Source organism: Oryza brachyantha, chromosome 9 (assembly GCF_000231095.2).
Source record: "Oryza brachyantha chromosome 9, ObraRS2, whole genome shotgun sequence".
NCBI lineage: Eukaryota > Viridiplantae > Streptophyta > Magnoliopsida > Poales > Poaceae > Oryza > Oryza brachyantha.
The window spans coordinates 5,216,565-5,231,583 of NC_023171.2; the positions used below are offsets into that span (position 1 = coordinate 5,216,565).

Below are 15,019 nucleotides of genomic sequence, written 5' to 3' on the forward strand. Positions count from 1 at the left end.
CCGCATCATCTACGACAGACAAAGACTGCATCAACCTGGCATCACTATGGTGGTGATCTCCTACACGACGTACGGAGGACAACCAAAAATTGATGACCCGACATCAACGGCGTTCTCTGACATCTGCAAGATGACCCAAGGGCATCCTCTGACATATGCAAAGACGCTTCCAATGGCATCTTCTGACATCTGCAAGGTGCCTCATCTATGATCGCAGCTCCGTCTTCAAATTTTTTTTTTCGCCTTCGGCTATATGCGGCTACATCAACTACCATGTCTACAACGACAACGGCTATCACATGATCGGCTACCTCGACAAAAATTATAACAAATCATTTTGGACAACTCCAGTCAAAAGCGTCCGTGTCATCGCTCTCATCCATGACACTCCCGCTATGACTGCCGGAGGGAATAGAGGAGAGAGATAAGGGACGACACAGAAGGGGACGCAGTCACCAAGGTGGAGGACCGAGACGACACAGAAGGAGACGCAGTCACCGATGTGGAGGACTATCCATCAGAAACGCAATCAATGATGGAGAAACAAAGAAGAAAAGACGATGAAACACAAGATTTCAAATCCAGTCGTAATCATTCGCTTCGCTCCCGTTATGGCTGAGGGGGAATGTTAGAGATATAGATACATACGGTTAGAGATAACGGAGTCCAATAGAAATTCTAGAGATAAAGATAAAATCGTAGAGAGATACGATAGAATATTTATCTTGTACTTCAAGTTTCTATCTCCTATGTTTTCGTACGTGTTAAACGTGAATTAAATTAGTTTATAAGGGCACACCTACGACAACCTCGTTAATTAGTATAGCTACTCGCAAAATCAATTACTCCCATAATTATAGTTATGGTGCCGGATGTTGGCTGTCCGCCGCTCCGTCTATATATACCATGTCCTCGCCTGCATCCTCCTCCATACCTATACTCCTAGCGCACGAGGCTCCCGACCATGTGCGGAGAACAGGTGATCCCCGACGACAAGCCGCCGCCGGCGTTGACTCGGCCCCGCGGCGAGGCGTCATGGGAGGCCAGGACGACGACGACGGCGGCAAAGACGAAGAAGAAGAAGCGTGGTGCGGACGAGGAACAATGGGAGGCCGCCTTCCAGGAGTTCATGCGCAGAGACGACGACGACGACGACGACCACGACGCATGTGCCTTGCTCCCTCAAGGTGTTGCTGCAAGCTAAGCTCAGGCAAATTTTTGGTGGTCAGGTCTTCAGGTGAACTTGATGCAGGGGTGGCCGCGGTGGAGCCGGCGCCGACCGGGACGCCGCGGCGGCAGCGGGTGAGGCGGAGGTACGGGTACCACGGCATCCGGCAGCGTCCGTGGGGGAGTTGGGCGTCGGAGATCCGGGACCCCGTCAGGGGCGTGCGTGTCTGGCTCGGCACCTTCGATACCGCCGAGGAGGCCGCGCTCGCCTACGACGCCGAGGCGCGCCGCATCCACGGCCGGAAGGCGAGGACCAACTTCCCGGCCGTCGATCCGCCCCCTCCGGCGCCGGCAAGTTGTTACCACCACCACCGGACGACGACGCCGCTCTGCTTCTTGCTCGACGGAGACCTCTTCCTTGGAGGAGAAGCGCCCCACGGAATGGGCTCGGCCGCGACGTCGACGGCGTCTGCCGAGCTGATACAACTGGAGTGCTGCTCCGACGACGTGATGGACAGCCTCCTCGCCGGCTCCGACGTGGCCAGCGGCTGCCGCGACATGGACATGGATATCTGGAGCTTCCTCTATCTGTGCTCTAATTAATAGCCACGCGCAAGCTCACCGTCCGGCAGGTGCCCCAACCTGAAAACATCCCTACCACCATTTACACACACAAAAAAAAATATTTTTCCTTTATTTTTATAAAAAAAATTAGTATAAGTGCAACCGGATTGAAATCCTCTGCCCAGGTTCAGGGCTCGTTGGGTCCTAGTGACATAATCATGTGAGTTCAGAGACCTGATCCAAGTGCAACCAGGCATCCCATGCACTACACACACTATTATATGTCCACCACAGGAACAATAATCAATTACTATCTCCTATGAGAAAAACAATTTGCAAGGACAATTTGGAAAACATAATAACTGCATCATTTAAGTTTAAAATATAAACATTGCATACTTATACATTTGGTGTCATATACTCCTTCCATATTTTTTTATATTATGTCGTTGATTTTTATATTCATATTTAACAATTTGTCTTTATTTTAAAAAATATATAATGATTAATTATTTTGTTATAATTTGATTTATTATTATTATAGGAACTGCGAGTCTAACTTAATTTTACATATCTGAATAAAAATTTTAAATAAGATGAACGGTCAAACGCATATCCAAAAATCAATGCATCGTATATATATACACACACGTAGAGGGATTGTATCAGAACAAATCATTTTAAGACTTTGTCGTACACTTCACGAACTATATATTTTGCTTTAAAAATCAATATATTTTATAGAAAATGAGTGTAGCAACCATAATCAATGTGCTACAACAAATATACTTAATTAATTTACCGATCCTTGCTAATTTTCTTGTTATTATCCTCTCTCATCTCCTCTTGTTGGTCTTAACAGGTAAGATTATGCCATGCTAGTCCACCACTTCACGTTGCAGCCATAATTCATACTACTGTTTTGTTGACTGTTATCTGGTATCACGTCCTTTAATAAGTTAATCTGGGAGACTTACGATATCTTCTAATATTATCTAACGGATGTAATTTGTAAGTTTTATCTACTTTTGCTTACTTTATTATGTGAGGTGTTGAGTCAATGTAAATAGTATGGTGATCCATGTGCCTTTTCTAATAAAATGACTACTCATTTCATTTTACATCATAAGTTATTTTAAGTTTGTTTAAAGTTAAATATTTTTAGGTTTAACTAAGTTTATAACTTAAAGTACAAAATTCACAAGACCAAATTAATTTCATTAAATATTACCTAGAATATACTTTTATAGTAAATTTATTTTGTTTCAGAAATTTTGCCACATTTTTCTATATTAATAAAGCAAAGTAACTTCGTTTGAAGAAGAGAGGATGAGAATCCTCCCTCATTTCGATTGATCACAAATGACAGCTAGAGGGTAAAGTCTTCCCATCAAAACAACCGAACAAAAAAGATAAAAAATAGCCGGAGGCACATTCAGCCTCGTCATTTCGGTTGTGCCAATGGTTATAGGTCAAAATCTAATTTTTTTAACTTTAAATTTGAAGTTGATTATGATATTTTTCATTTTATTTTATTTTTTTAGTTCAGATGCTTTTTTATTGCTAAGAAACACAAACGTAAAAGTTTTATTCACAACATTCTTTTTTTCAATATGTCAAACGTTAACCGGACAGTATCTTTTGTACATCTTGGATGCCATCCCATCAAGAATATATAAAGAACAAAAGCTCGCATTTGCCGCAGCACCATAGAAGACAACCAGCCAAATAGCCAATCCCAGGAAAAGTTCAACAGCTAGAATCCACAACTCTCGTTTAAAAAAAAAAAAAATCCAACTCTCCAAGACAAGGAGTCCCAGCTAGGACAGAGTTTTTTAAAATGACGTGTTTAGTTTTTATTACCTCAGCTGCCTTGCAAAGAAGCTCCATCCATGCTGGCCTCTTTAGACGTCCTTGGCAATTTGTTTATGAAGATTAGCACCATTATTTTTCCACGAAGACTACACCACAACCTTCCGTCCGACGGAAACGAACAAAACACCATGCCTGCTTCGCGCGTGTTTCGCGCACCTACGCAGCTCCCCGTGTCGTTCCGCTCTTCCACCCATCAGCGGTTTCCCTTGACCAGTGCCGACCTCTCCATCGCGTTGCTCCCCTCCACCTGGCTTTGCCCTTCCTCGCGCACTGTGCCCTTTAGATCATCTTCTCCGCTGATGCCGACCTCCTATCGAGCTGCTCCCGTTTACCGTCTTCACGCGCCAGCACTAGCCTTCACCAGTGCTCCACCTCTGTCCTCCGCGTTGTCTCGCCACCGGTGCGGGACGATACTAGATGATACTAATTGATATCATTTAGTAGCAAATGGTACCAATCGATACTGTATAGTATCCTATGAAACTAATTTACTGCGTATTCGTCCGGTGCTACTCACTTGATACGACTTCTCTAATCGTAGGAGTGGAGTTGCGTGGTATAGTACGGGCTTGACATGTAGGATGGTGTCGGATGCCTCAACCTCCTCGTGCCGACCTCCTCGTGCCGGCGGAGCAGTAGCTGCTACAGCGACAACGACGATTCGTCCAGCGAGTGCAGCAGCAACGACATCTCATTCTAGCGCTGGAGTTGCCATCGTCATTGGTGGACTCGCTCCAGTGCGCCGCTGGAGAAGCACAACCCGTACAACTCGATTCACATCGCGGCAGTCGGGGCAGTGCGGCCTCTCATGGCGCTGCTGTCGCACGCCGACTCGCTCCTGCAGGAGCACGGCGTCACAGCACCGCTCCGCCTAGTCCCAGCTCAGTATACCATGTGTGTCTAGTCTGTATATGTAACTTTACTGTTCACACCGTATACCGTGTGCTAACCGGCCTCTTATTTTTCCTCTTCTGCATGTCCTATAAGCAGAAGCCAAAAAATAATCAGTCTAAACTAATCAATGTAGATCAAAGCAATTACAAATCTTTAGATAAAACCGTCGAATAGATTAAATAGAATATCGGACCAAACGGAGGAAATGCTATCAAATCTGCTCGACGGGGTGACGAGTACAAACTGACATCGCAAAGTGGACAACTCCGCTCCGACAGCTCGCTCCATTGAAACTGATGGCGATGTACCGAAAATAAGTGTATTGATCTAAATCTGATGATTATAATCTACCGGACCTCTATATTTATCCCACTAACCGACTCGGACAAATATAGATACATATCTTTAACTATCCTTAACAAAAAAAGACTACCTTTCCTAATAAACTGGCTCTAGTCTAAGTTACTATATTACATCTGTTTCTATAAAGTAGTTTATAGTCCATCACTATATCAAACACCCTTCTTTCTATCCGATCCGATCATCACTTTCAGTCCTACCCGGACTCTGTCAACTGCTTTTCCCTTTCATTTAATCGAATCTATAATAGCTGCATCTGAATTAACACATCCACCAGTAACGGTAATAACCAATTTTTGCTGTTAACAATGGTATAATTGATTTATTCTTTTTTATTCATTTCAGCTCTTCCTAGGTGAAAGTATTATGGAGTTGGTCTACTAAACCCAACGAGTTGTAGATTGCTGCATCGAAGTCGTCCTCTACTCATTGCTTGTAGGCAAGCAGATTCAAGTACTGCATGTACACACTTAGTTTTCACAAAGATTCATGGATAAATCATGGATTAATAGTGATGCTAGGAACACAACGGCATACTTACCAGGGTTAAGAGTATCCTAGCTTTTGCACTTAGAAATTCAGCGGTAGGGGACAAGATACAATGCCCTTGCAGAAAGTGTGTTAACTCATTTTGGAGGGACTAAAGTGATATACGAGAGCACTTGATATGTGATGGGTTTCTACAAGGGTACATAACTTTGAATTTACATGGGGAAGCTAGTTTTTCTTATGTTAATACCAACAATGGTGATGGTACTGAACCTGTGAAATAGTCTAGTGAAGAGGATGACATATCTGCATTGCTTACACCTCGCTTGTGGTTTAGATGATAGAGGGGATTTTGAAGGCAATAGTTCCGTTGACCTTCCTAAAGAACTATTTGACCTTCAAAAGTTGGTAAAAGGTTTTTTTTGTTACGTGGAGAAATCCAAGATAAACATTGTCCATTAGGCACCCATCCAATAGTCAAGAATTATTTCCTATTTACAAAAAGTACACTAAATTGTGTTTTCTGATTAGGCTTCTTCACATCAAGCTCCTTGGAGGATGGACTGATTGAAGTTTTGACCTTATGCTACATCTATTTAATGATGTCTTACCTGAGGGTTCAACATACTATCTAGAAACTACTATGAAACTAAAAATTTGATTAAGTGCATAGGACTTGGTACATTAGTATTCATGCGTGTGAAAATAATTACATTCTATATTCGAAGAAACATGCAAAATCTGAATCATGTCCAAAGTGCAAGGTTTCACGTTTGAAATCATCTACGAAGAGTCTGTATGAAAAACATGTGTACAAGGTTCCTAAGAAGGTTCTTCGGTACTCTCTGATAAAGATAAGGCTCCAAAGATTGTTTCTGTGTTCTAAAACAGCAAGTCTAACAAGATGGCATGATGAGAAGAGAACGAGAGATGTTATTCTTAGGCATTGTATAGGTTCTCCTCTATGGAAAGACTTTGATCTTAAGCATCATAAGTTTGCTAAGGAGAGCAAAAATATGTCTTGCATTTTCCACCGATGGTTTTAATCCTTATAGAACCCAAAGTACGTATTAGCTATAGCATTTGGCCTGGTATATGTATTCCATACAATTTTTCACCATCAATGTGCATGAAGCAAACATATTTCATACTATCTTTGCTAATTCCTAGAAAACATGCTCCGGGTAGTAATATGGATGTACATTTTTCTCCAGTCACTAGTGAATGATTTGATAGATATATTTGTCATAGGGTTAGAACCTATGATGCATCGAAGGACGAGTACTTCCAAATAAAGGCTGTAGTGTTGTGGACTATTACAGACTTTCCGGGTCTAGGCTATGCATCTATCTGGTTGTGTCACGCTGGTAGCGGCATGTCCTGATTCCTGAAATGTGTTTCCCTCTTTTTTTTAAAAAAAAAGCTGAACTGTGTCTTGAGTGCTCAATCCAATAGCTTTGTGTGGCGGATAAGCATGAAGCTGCGATTGTCGCTGCCGTTGCTTTCGATCGTCTGCTTTTCTTGGGAGGAAGTTTCTGGAATAATCCCCACACAAGTGGAGAGGGTACCTGCAGGTTCATGGGAGTTATACCAGAAGCAGCGCTGCCAATGCAACAAGTTGTGATACCATTGGCTAGTCTTTTTTTTTTCTTATGTCTTATTTGTATAAGTTAAAATTTGAATTTTTAACTCTACTCTAGATTTAAAATTGATTTTAAGTTTTCTTTCATATAGTTTATTCTTAGCCCATATAGGTTTAAGTTTTCTTTCATATAGTTTATTCTTAGCCCATATAGATAAAAGTTTTACTCACAAATTAATTTGTAAGTACGTCGTTTGCTTTTTTTCCTCGAAAAATCAAAAGATCATCACAGTGGTCTTCGTGGAGATAGTTGTGGTACCCAGGCCAGGAGTAGTGTCTACCTCGTACAATTATTGTACTAGTAGTGCACTGTAGTAACAGTGCTGCTTGATCTATAAATATATATCGAGATGTTTGTAGTTTTTTTTATCAAGACTGTCGTCTTAAGAAGAGTTGTAATTGGTAGGATAAAACGTGGATGAAAAAAATTAAATGAGATACAGTGATTATTAATTAGTTGAGGCAGAAAAATAGATACGATGTTACTGTATTTTTGGATAAATTTCAAACTTAAAATGTAACTTAAATGTCCTTATATTTCTCAACTGACGGAGTAACTACATCTGAAATATAGTATAGTAGAGCTGGTTGGCCATGTTGCTTGGTTCCAAGATCTATCTCTGATCTCTGATACAGACTAGATTCGTTTCTTATGATTAAAGAGATCTATCTCTGATCTCTGATACAGACTAGATTCATTTGTTATGATTAAAGAGACAACGAAATGGAGTGACTATTACAAGGATCTACTGTACAGAATTCAACAATAGGTTGTAATTATCTCACTTTGCATAATTAACTAACTGTATGTATCAAATAAAATCGTGATCTAGTCTTCTGAAAATAGCTAGACAGATGATTTCCCCTTGCTGTTCTTGGGTTAAAAGAAAAATCCGGTGTTAGACACTAGAGTGTACAAAAGCTGCAGCTTGTGGTGTATTTTCAATGTTAAATAGGTTACGCATGCAATTTTTTTTTTATTTCTTATCTTATTGTGGGAATGTGACGCCAAGAAATTAATATTTGTGAAAAACTTTATCTTCAATCTGTGCAATGGCACTAACTCGCATAATTAATGTCAGTTCCTTGTCGATTAAAGCTCAAAGGACATCCCATGATCAAAGGTCCAGTCCATCCAAGTTGTTCCACTTGAACCGGAACACAGTGCGTGGGTACCAACATGGTTGCAGGACCAGTATTTTCGGTCTGGGTGCAAGTTTACTGTTGGCTTTATTTTTTTTTTCTAATTCAGAAAGATGTTGTTCGAATTATATTTCTTGATTTGTACCTTTTCTATTTCTGACCTTGGCTCTCTTTGTTAGATACGAGTATAGCAAATAACTATATATATATATATATATATATATATATTGGCACTACACAGTGCGTTACAGAGATGATGCGTGCTATGAAACAACGTAGCACATCACACAACGATCAACCAACCCCCCTCCACATCAGCTCACCCCCTCCCACCACCACCACCAACAACAAAGCTATAATGTTTGAGTTAAAAAATAATTTATATATGTGTGAGGGTGTTTACTACGATACACCATGGAATTAAAATTTAACTGATGACAACGTGAAAGGAATGTGTTCGTTCATTGGTGAGGAGTTAAAAATTAACTGATGACCCCATAAATTTTAGTCCTCATGAAGGTTTACGGAGTTAAAAATTAACTAATGACAACACGGAAGGAGTTCGTTTATAGGTCGATGTGCAGTTAAATTTTAACTATCATTCAAAATTACCATGTTGTACTTGTGGGGAAAAATAACTTGCCGATGGTCATGACAAAATACTTTCGTCCACGGTTAACATCTGTTTTGTCAAAAAAATGACTAACACACACGCTCATCGGCACCAAATCAACAATTACATGGCTCGGTAGATGATAAGTTAAAAATTAACTGTTGTGTAAGATAATTATTCGTTAATTGTAGTCAATGATGACCAAAATCTTGGCAGCATGTTTGAGTTAAAAATAACTAATACCGAGCCCTGTACCATGTTTGTTTATAAACATAGCTGGAAAACATTAAGTAAGCAAAAAACATCATAATATGATAGGCCATCAACTTATCACGTCACATCATATAAAGTTTGTCACCCGTTAGTAGTAGCAAAAATATATACATTCATTTTGCATAACAAAAGACAGAGAGCGCGCAGTTAAATACTTCGGTAAGTAAACATTTGACTGAAAGGAGTCCAAACTTAACTCACTTTATTCAGGTACCCCGCAAGTAATTCAAATAGTTAAAAGTTAACTGTATCTTTTATAAGCGAGGTGGTTGCTCTATTGGTGGGTGGTGTGTATTACGTAACGTTCAGAGCGGTAAAACATCAATGTTTCTATACTACTATAAATATTGCTAGTGGAACTTCCACCACCACTACCACCAACTCTTTTTTTTATCTATACACTATTTTTAAAATAAAAAATAATGGTGGGTTATACGTATTAACCGTTCCCACTAACTCTACTTATTATGAGAAGAAAACCATCAGATTAATAGATCAATTTGTTAATAACGAACATATTTAACAACTAAATATGGAAAATTACAAGGATGCCATTACAATTTTGCAAAATTAGAGATATGGCATCATGACCCACATGTTATTGACTCACGTGGGTAGGCCTGGACAGAAAGCTCGAAGCTCATTAGCTCGCTCGGCTCGTGACCAGCTCGACTCGACTCGACTCAGCTCGTTAGTATAACGAGCCGAGCCGAGCCAGCATTTTAGCTCGGTAGCGCTAACGAGCCAATCCCTAGTCCCAGTCCCAGTGCTCACCGCCGCCAGTACTCCACGCCACCACTCACGTCGCCCCCGTTCGTGAATCCCTCCACACCGTCGCCCCCGTCGCCTCCCTCCCCGCCGCCGTCGCCTCACCGCCGCTGCCTCCCGTCGGCCCCTCATCACCGTCGCCCCACCACCGTCGTCCTCATCGCCCCACTGCCACCGCCGTCGCCGCCACCGTCGCCCCCTCACCGCCGCAGGACGTTGCCCCCTCCCCGACCGTCGGCCTCAATCGTCCCCCTCACTGGCGCTGTCGTCGTCGCCTCCATCCCCGCCGCCGTTGCCCTACTGTCGCCGCCCTCACCTCCGCAGTCCACGTCGCCCCCTCACTGCTGCAGCCCCTATCGTCCCCCTCCCCGCCGCCGCCGCCCGAGGCCGCCGGAGTCGCCCCGACAGGAGGCCGGCGGCGGCAACCCCGGAGGCCCCGACAGGAGGCCGGCGGCATCGCCCCGGCACGCCCAACACTCCGACAGTACGCCATCCCCATCCTCCATCGTTGCATACTTACTTCCATGTGCTATTGCTCACGAGCTAAACGAGCTGACTCGAGCTTTTAACGAGCCGAGCCAAGTCAACATTTTAGCTCGTTACTTCTAACGAGCCAACTCAAGCTAACTCGTTATCCTACCGAGTTATACCGAGTCCAGCCGAGCCGAGCCGAGCCGAGCCAAGCCAGCTCGTTATCCAGGCCTACATGTGGGTCTTACATGTCATTGTGATACCAATGACATGTCTCAAACTTTGTAAAATTATAATGGCACATTTACAAATTTACCATTAAAATATGACATACACAAAAAAATAATGTTAATAGCATGTTATGACATTTTTCAAAAATTAAATCCCATTGTAATGCACGGGCAATGTGCTAGTTTAATGATTAACATAGCAAAACCATTAGGACCGTGGCGTTAAAATGATAAGAGTGGAATTATCATAAAATACACTTTCCGTATATATATAATCATGATCATATATATGTTTTTGATTATTTTAATTCATATAGTTTGAGAAAAGTAGTGACGAAACATGTGCGTTTAAAAACTGCAATTACTAAAACACGAGTAACAAATGACCGATAGTAACCTCCAAAATAGCCCTTGCTCGCTCAGGGTCAGGGACATGCCAACGTGCAATACTGCATGTGAGCAACATTAGTACTATAAATGCATGTGATTCTTATTATTATGTACTACCTCCATTTCCATCAGTAGTGTTCTTGGATCCAGAGCTCCCTTAATTACGTTGCAGCCTAGCAACGTCTAATGTCACTACTGATGGTAGTTAAGGCCGGTTGCCTTGCATTTTCCTTTAGCAGACGGGTCTTCAGGTCAAGAAAACTAATGGATTTGCCCATGCACCGACGGATCTCAACATCATTACACACTGGATCACTAACGGGTTTAAAACATCATCTCTATCGGACATGGCTCCGTCACTAAGCAAAAGCCAGTGGTATGACAAAATATTTCTATCAGGCATTCGGCCATCATGGATGACCGTATCCTCATCTCTGACGGACCTAAATTATAGCCTATCACAGATGAGTATAATCCAAGAAATAATTTTTTTTTTCGCCTAGGCCTTTGCCCTCACTTCTGTGCCTTCCCGGTAGGTCTCTCGTCCCAAAATTGATTGGTCTGGTCACCCATTCCAAAATGCTCTAAACCAAGCACACTTAATCTCATAGTTCTTTGGAGATTGCCTTTTGAGAAAGAAATTATAATTTGTTGGTACGATTATTCTATTAATCATATTAACCTCTAGGCCAGGGTGTCACACCCTAACATCCACAATTCATATACATTCATTCACATATACAACCATCAGTATATTTAGCACAATCATATTCATATAACATCCATTTTGATCACATAATTCACCAGCAAAACCGAGTTAATTGGATCAAATATATATTTACCAAGTATTATCATGAGGAGGCGAATCAGACTTCTAGGAAACAATAAATTTTGAATTGAATTTTATGACACTAAATGAACTTGTATGAAAAGCTACCAAAAACAAAGTTGTAGAACTCATTGAGATCTACCAATTTTATTTTGGTTATTTCTCCATCTAGGTTTGATTGAACTGTAAAAAATTTGAATTTTAAAATATAAGAAATTCAAATATTTTTTAGGGTAGTAAATGATTTTAAATAGAAAAATTGTCAACAACAAAGGTGTATAACTCATCAGGATCAATAACTTTTACTTTGGTATTTTTGTTATATAATATTTTTGAATAATTTGAATTTAAATTTAAAAATATGACAACTCCAAATAATATTTTTAAATAGTAAATGATTTCAACTGAAAAAGTCATCAACTATAAAGTTATATAACTCATCAATATCTATAATTTTTATTTTGTTCATTTTTCTATACAACATTTTTTTGAATATATTCAATTTAAATTTAAAAATATGACAACTTCAAACAATATTTTGGAATACTAAATGATTTCAACTAAAAAAATCATCAGTAACCAAGTAACTAAGATGTATAACTCATCAAGATCTATAAATTTTATTTTGGTCATTTCTTCATACGACAAAATGATAGTAACATTTTTCGTAAAATTCACATATCTCTCGTCTGGTTCTATAAACTATAACACAAATATATTTTATAAAAAAATGTTATTAACACTTTGTCGAATAAAAAGTTAATAGACATAAAAGTAATTGATCTTGATGAGTTATACAACTTTGTTGTTTATGACTTTTTTAGTTAAAATCATTTAGTATTTGAAATATTGTTTGAAGTTGTCATATTTTTAAATTTAAATTCAAACTATTTAAAAAAAGTGACATAGAAAAATGACCAAAATAAAAGCTATAGATCTTGATGAGTTATAAAACTTTATTCTTAATGACTTTTTAGTTGAAATAATTTAGTATTTCAAAATGTTGATTTGAAGTTGTCGTATTTTTAATTTCAAATTCAAATTATTCAAAAAAATTGTTATATAGAAAAATAACCAAAATAAAATTTGTAAATCTTCATAAGTTATACAACGTTATTGTTGATAATTTTTCCATTTGAAATCATTTGCTATTTAAAGATATTGTTTGAAGTTGTCATATTTAAAAATAATTTAGGCTTGTTAGACATGAGAGTCATCCTTACGGGCTATAACTTGGTGCCCGATTGAGATATGTAATGTTATCTCAATCGGATCTAGACTACAGCGTGTCACTGATAGATGTCATCCGTGACGGGCCTGAGTTTTAGGCTCATCTAATATGTCTATGCCACCATATCTCAATCAGATGAATTTTGGACCCATCACAAAAGACTCATATGGGATGGCGTACTAATTCCAGGCACGGTAGAGACCGTTATGGACGTAAGGTACTCTACTAGTTATAGTATTTGGAAAGTAAGTAAACACCAGTGTATCAGTGTTAATTCGGTTGGATCAGATCCCGATCAAAAGCTATACTTGTTATGAGCCCCATCTCTTTTGCTTTTTCTTATGCTTACAAGACAAAATTTGAATTTGAATTTTAACTTTGGTGTAGGTTTTAGTATTTTTTTATCACAGTTTATAATTTAGCCTTCGCTTTTAGATATCTAAAACATGTATATAAAAATATAAAATTTTTAATTATAAATTATTTTTCATTTACAAATACATCGTTTGAAAATCCAAACAATCACCCCATACCTTTGGCCAGGAAATTAATCAAACCAACAGATTCAACTCTTACCACGTTGGCAACTAATACTAACAGCAGGACGCGGATTCAATGACGTTGTGCCGTGATATTCTCGGTGATATTCTGTCACTGACATGCGGGCTCCACGTGGGTCCATGCACATGCAGGGCCCACATGTCAGTGACAGAATGTCACCGAGAGTGTCACGGGACAATGTCACTGAGTCTGGATCCCTAACAGCATATCCGGTGCAAGTTTTATTCTCATTAAAAAGGTGTTACTCTCTCCGTTTTGCAATGCAAGTCTTTCTACCAAGATTCATATAAATGCTAATAAATCTACATACATATATATAAATTATATACATTCATTAATAAATGAATTTAGGCAAGACTAGAAAGACTTATAATATGAAACGGAGGTAGTAGTATACATTCATATTTCTCGTAATATGGAACTGTAGAATTAATAAAGTGAAAGATGAAATGTGTTTTATCTTTTACATATATTATCTACAAAATAACAAAATTAAACTTACATATTTTATGAACTATTTCAATTATTAATTAAATATCATGTTGCTTATGTGGCATTGTTGATAACATAAAAGTGAAAGTGTGAAACCTCCCGCTGGAATCGGTCTAATGGTTAAAATTTGAGTGTCTACAAAAATTATATGTAAGATGTGATTTTAATCTATCCTATAGCGCACCAATACAAAATACTCATGACTCATAGGACAAATCTCTGCAACAAAACGAAAGACTCAGATATACATGAGCCAGATCAGGCATGCATGCAAATCATGCATATAAATCACGCACGCATGCAAATAACTTGCCGCGCATACTAACTAACCAAAATTGATTAAAAATGAATGCTAGCTGTTGATCCATCGTGTCGCATGCATGCACATCCATCCGAGGCAGGCAATCAGTCATCATACATCGATATTTTTTCAAATAGTAATAAATCAAAGTCATAAAGAGATAATCAATAACATATAATATATATACACACAAATGATTAGACCCCAAAATCAACTGTGTTAAATCAAAAATAGACCGGATATTAATTAAAAATATATATTATATATATAATCTAAAATTTTAACATATGTTCGGTTTGACAAACAAGGAATAATTAGAGCTATTTTGCACACGGTGGTATTTATAATACTCCCTCGTTATTTTTTATCACACTGCTAAATTTTGAATCCTCGTTTAATCGTTCACCTTTTTAAAGTTTTTTTGCAAACATAGAATATTATACGTCATTCATACGGTCCCTCTACTAATAATGAATCAAATTTATAAATAAATAATTTTTATATGTATATATATCAACACAAATGCTGAACATAGACCTCTAAATCAACGGGGTTAAATAAAAATAGACCCAATATTAATTAAATGATATATATATATATATATATATAAAATCTAATATTTGTATATACGATCGGGTTGACAATATGAAATAACGAGAGATATTTTTTACACGGTGGCATTTGTAATACTCCCTCGGTATTTTTTATATGAATATATCAACACGA

General features: G+C 38.8%; 1 protein-coding gene across 1 annotated transcript; it reads left to right on the forward strand.

Moving 5' to 3' along the window:
* Window positions 1-920: 920 nt before the first annotated feature.
* Window positions 921-2,830, forward strand: LOC102722329 (ethylene-responsive transcription factor RAP2-2-like). The gene is made up of 3 exons (XM_015841074.1): window positions 921-1,187; window positions 1,253-1,799; window positions 2,594-2,830. The coding sequence occupies exons 1-2, from the start codon at window positions 965-967 to the stop codon at window positions 1,768-1,770; spliced, it is 741 nt and encodes a 246-aa protein (XP_015696560.1). The 5' UTR covers window positions 921-964; the 3' UTR covers window positions 1,771-1,799; window positions 2,594-2,830.
* Window positions 2,831-15,019: the final 12,189 nt, after the last annotated feature.

What these genes read in the sequence shown, in the direction of transcription:
- LOC102722329 (XM_015841074.1), top strand. Translation starts at nt 965, where the DNA reads ATGTGCGGAGAACAGGTGATCCCCGACGACAAGCCGCCGCCGGCGTTG. An exon ending in ATGTGCCTTGCTCCCTCAAG is followed by an intron (nt 1,188 to 1,252) that starts GTGTTGCTGCAA and finishes AACTTGATGCAG; the next exon opens with GGGTGGCCGCGGTGGAGCCG.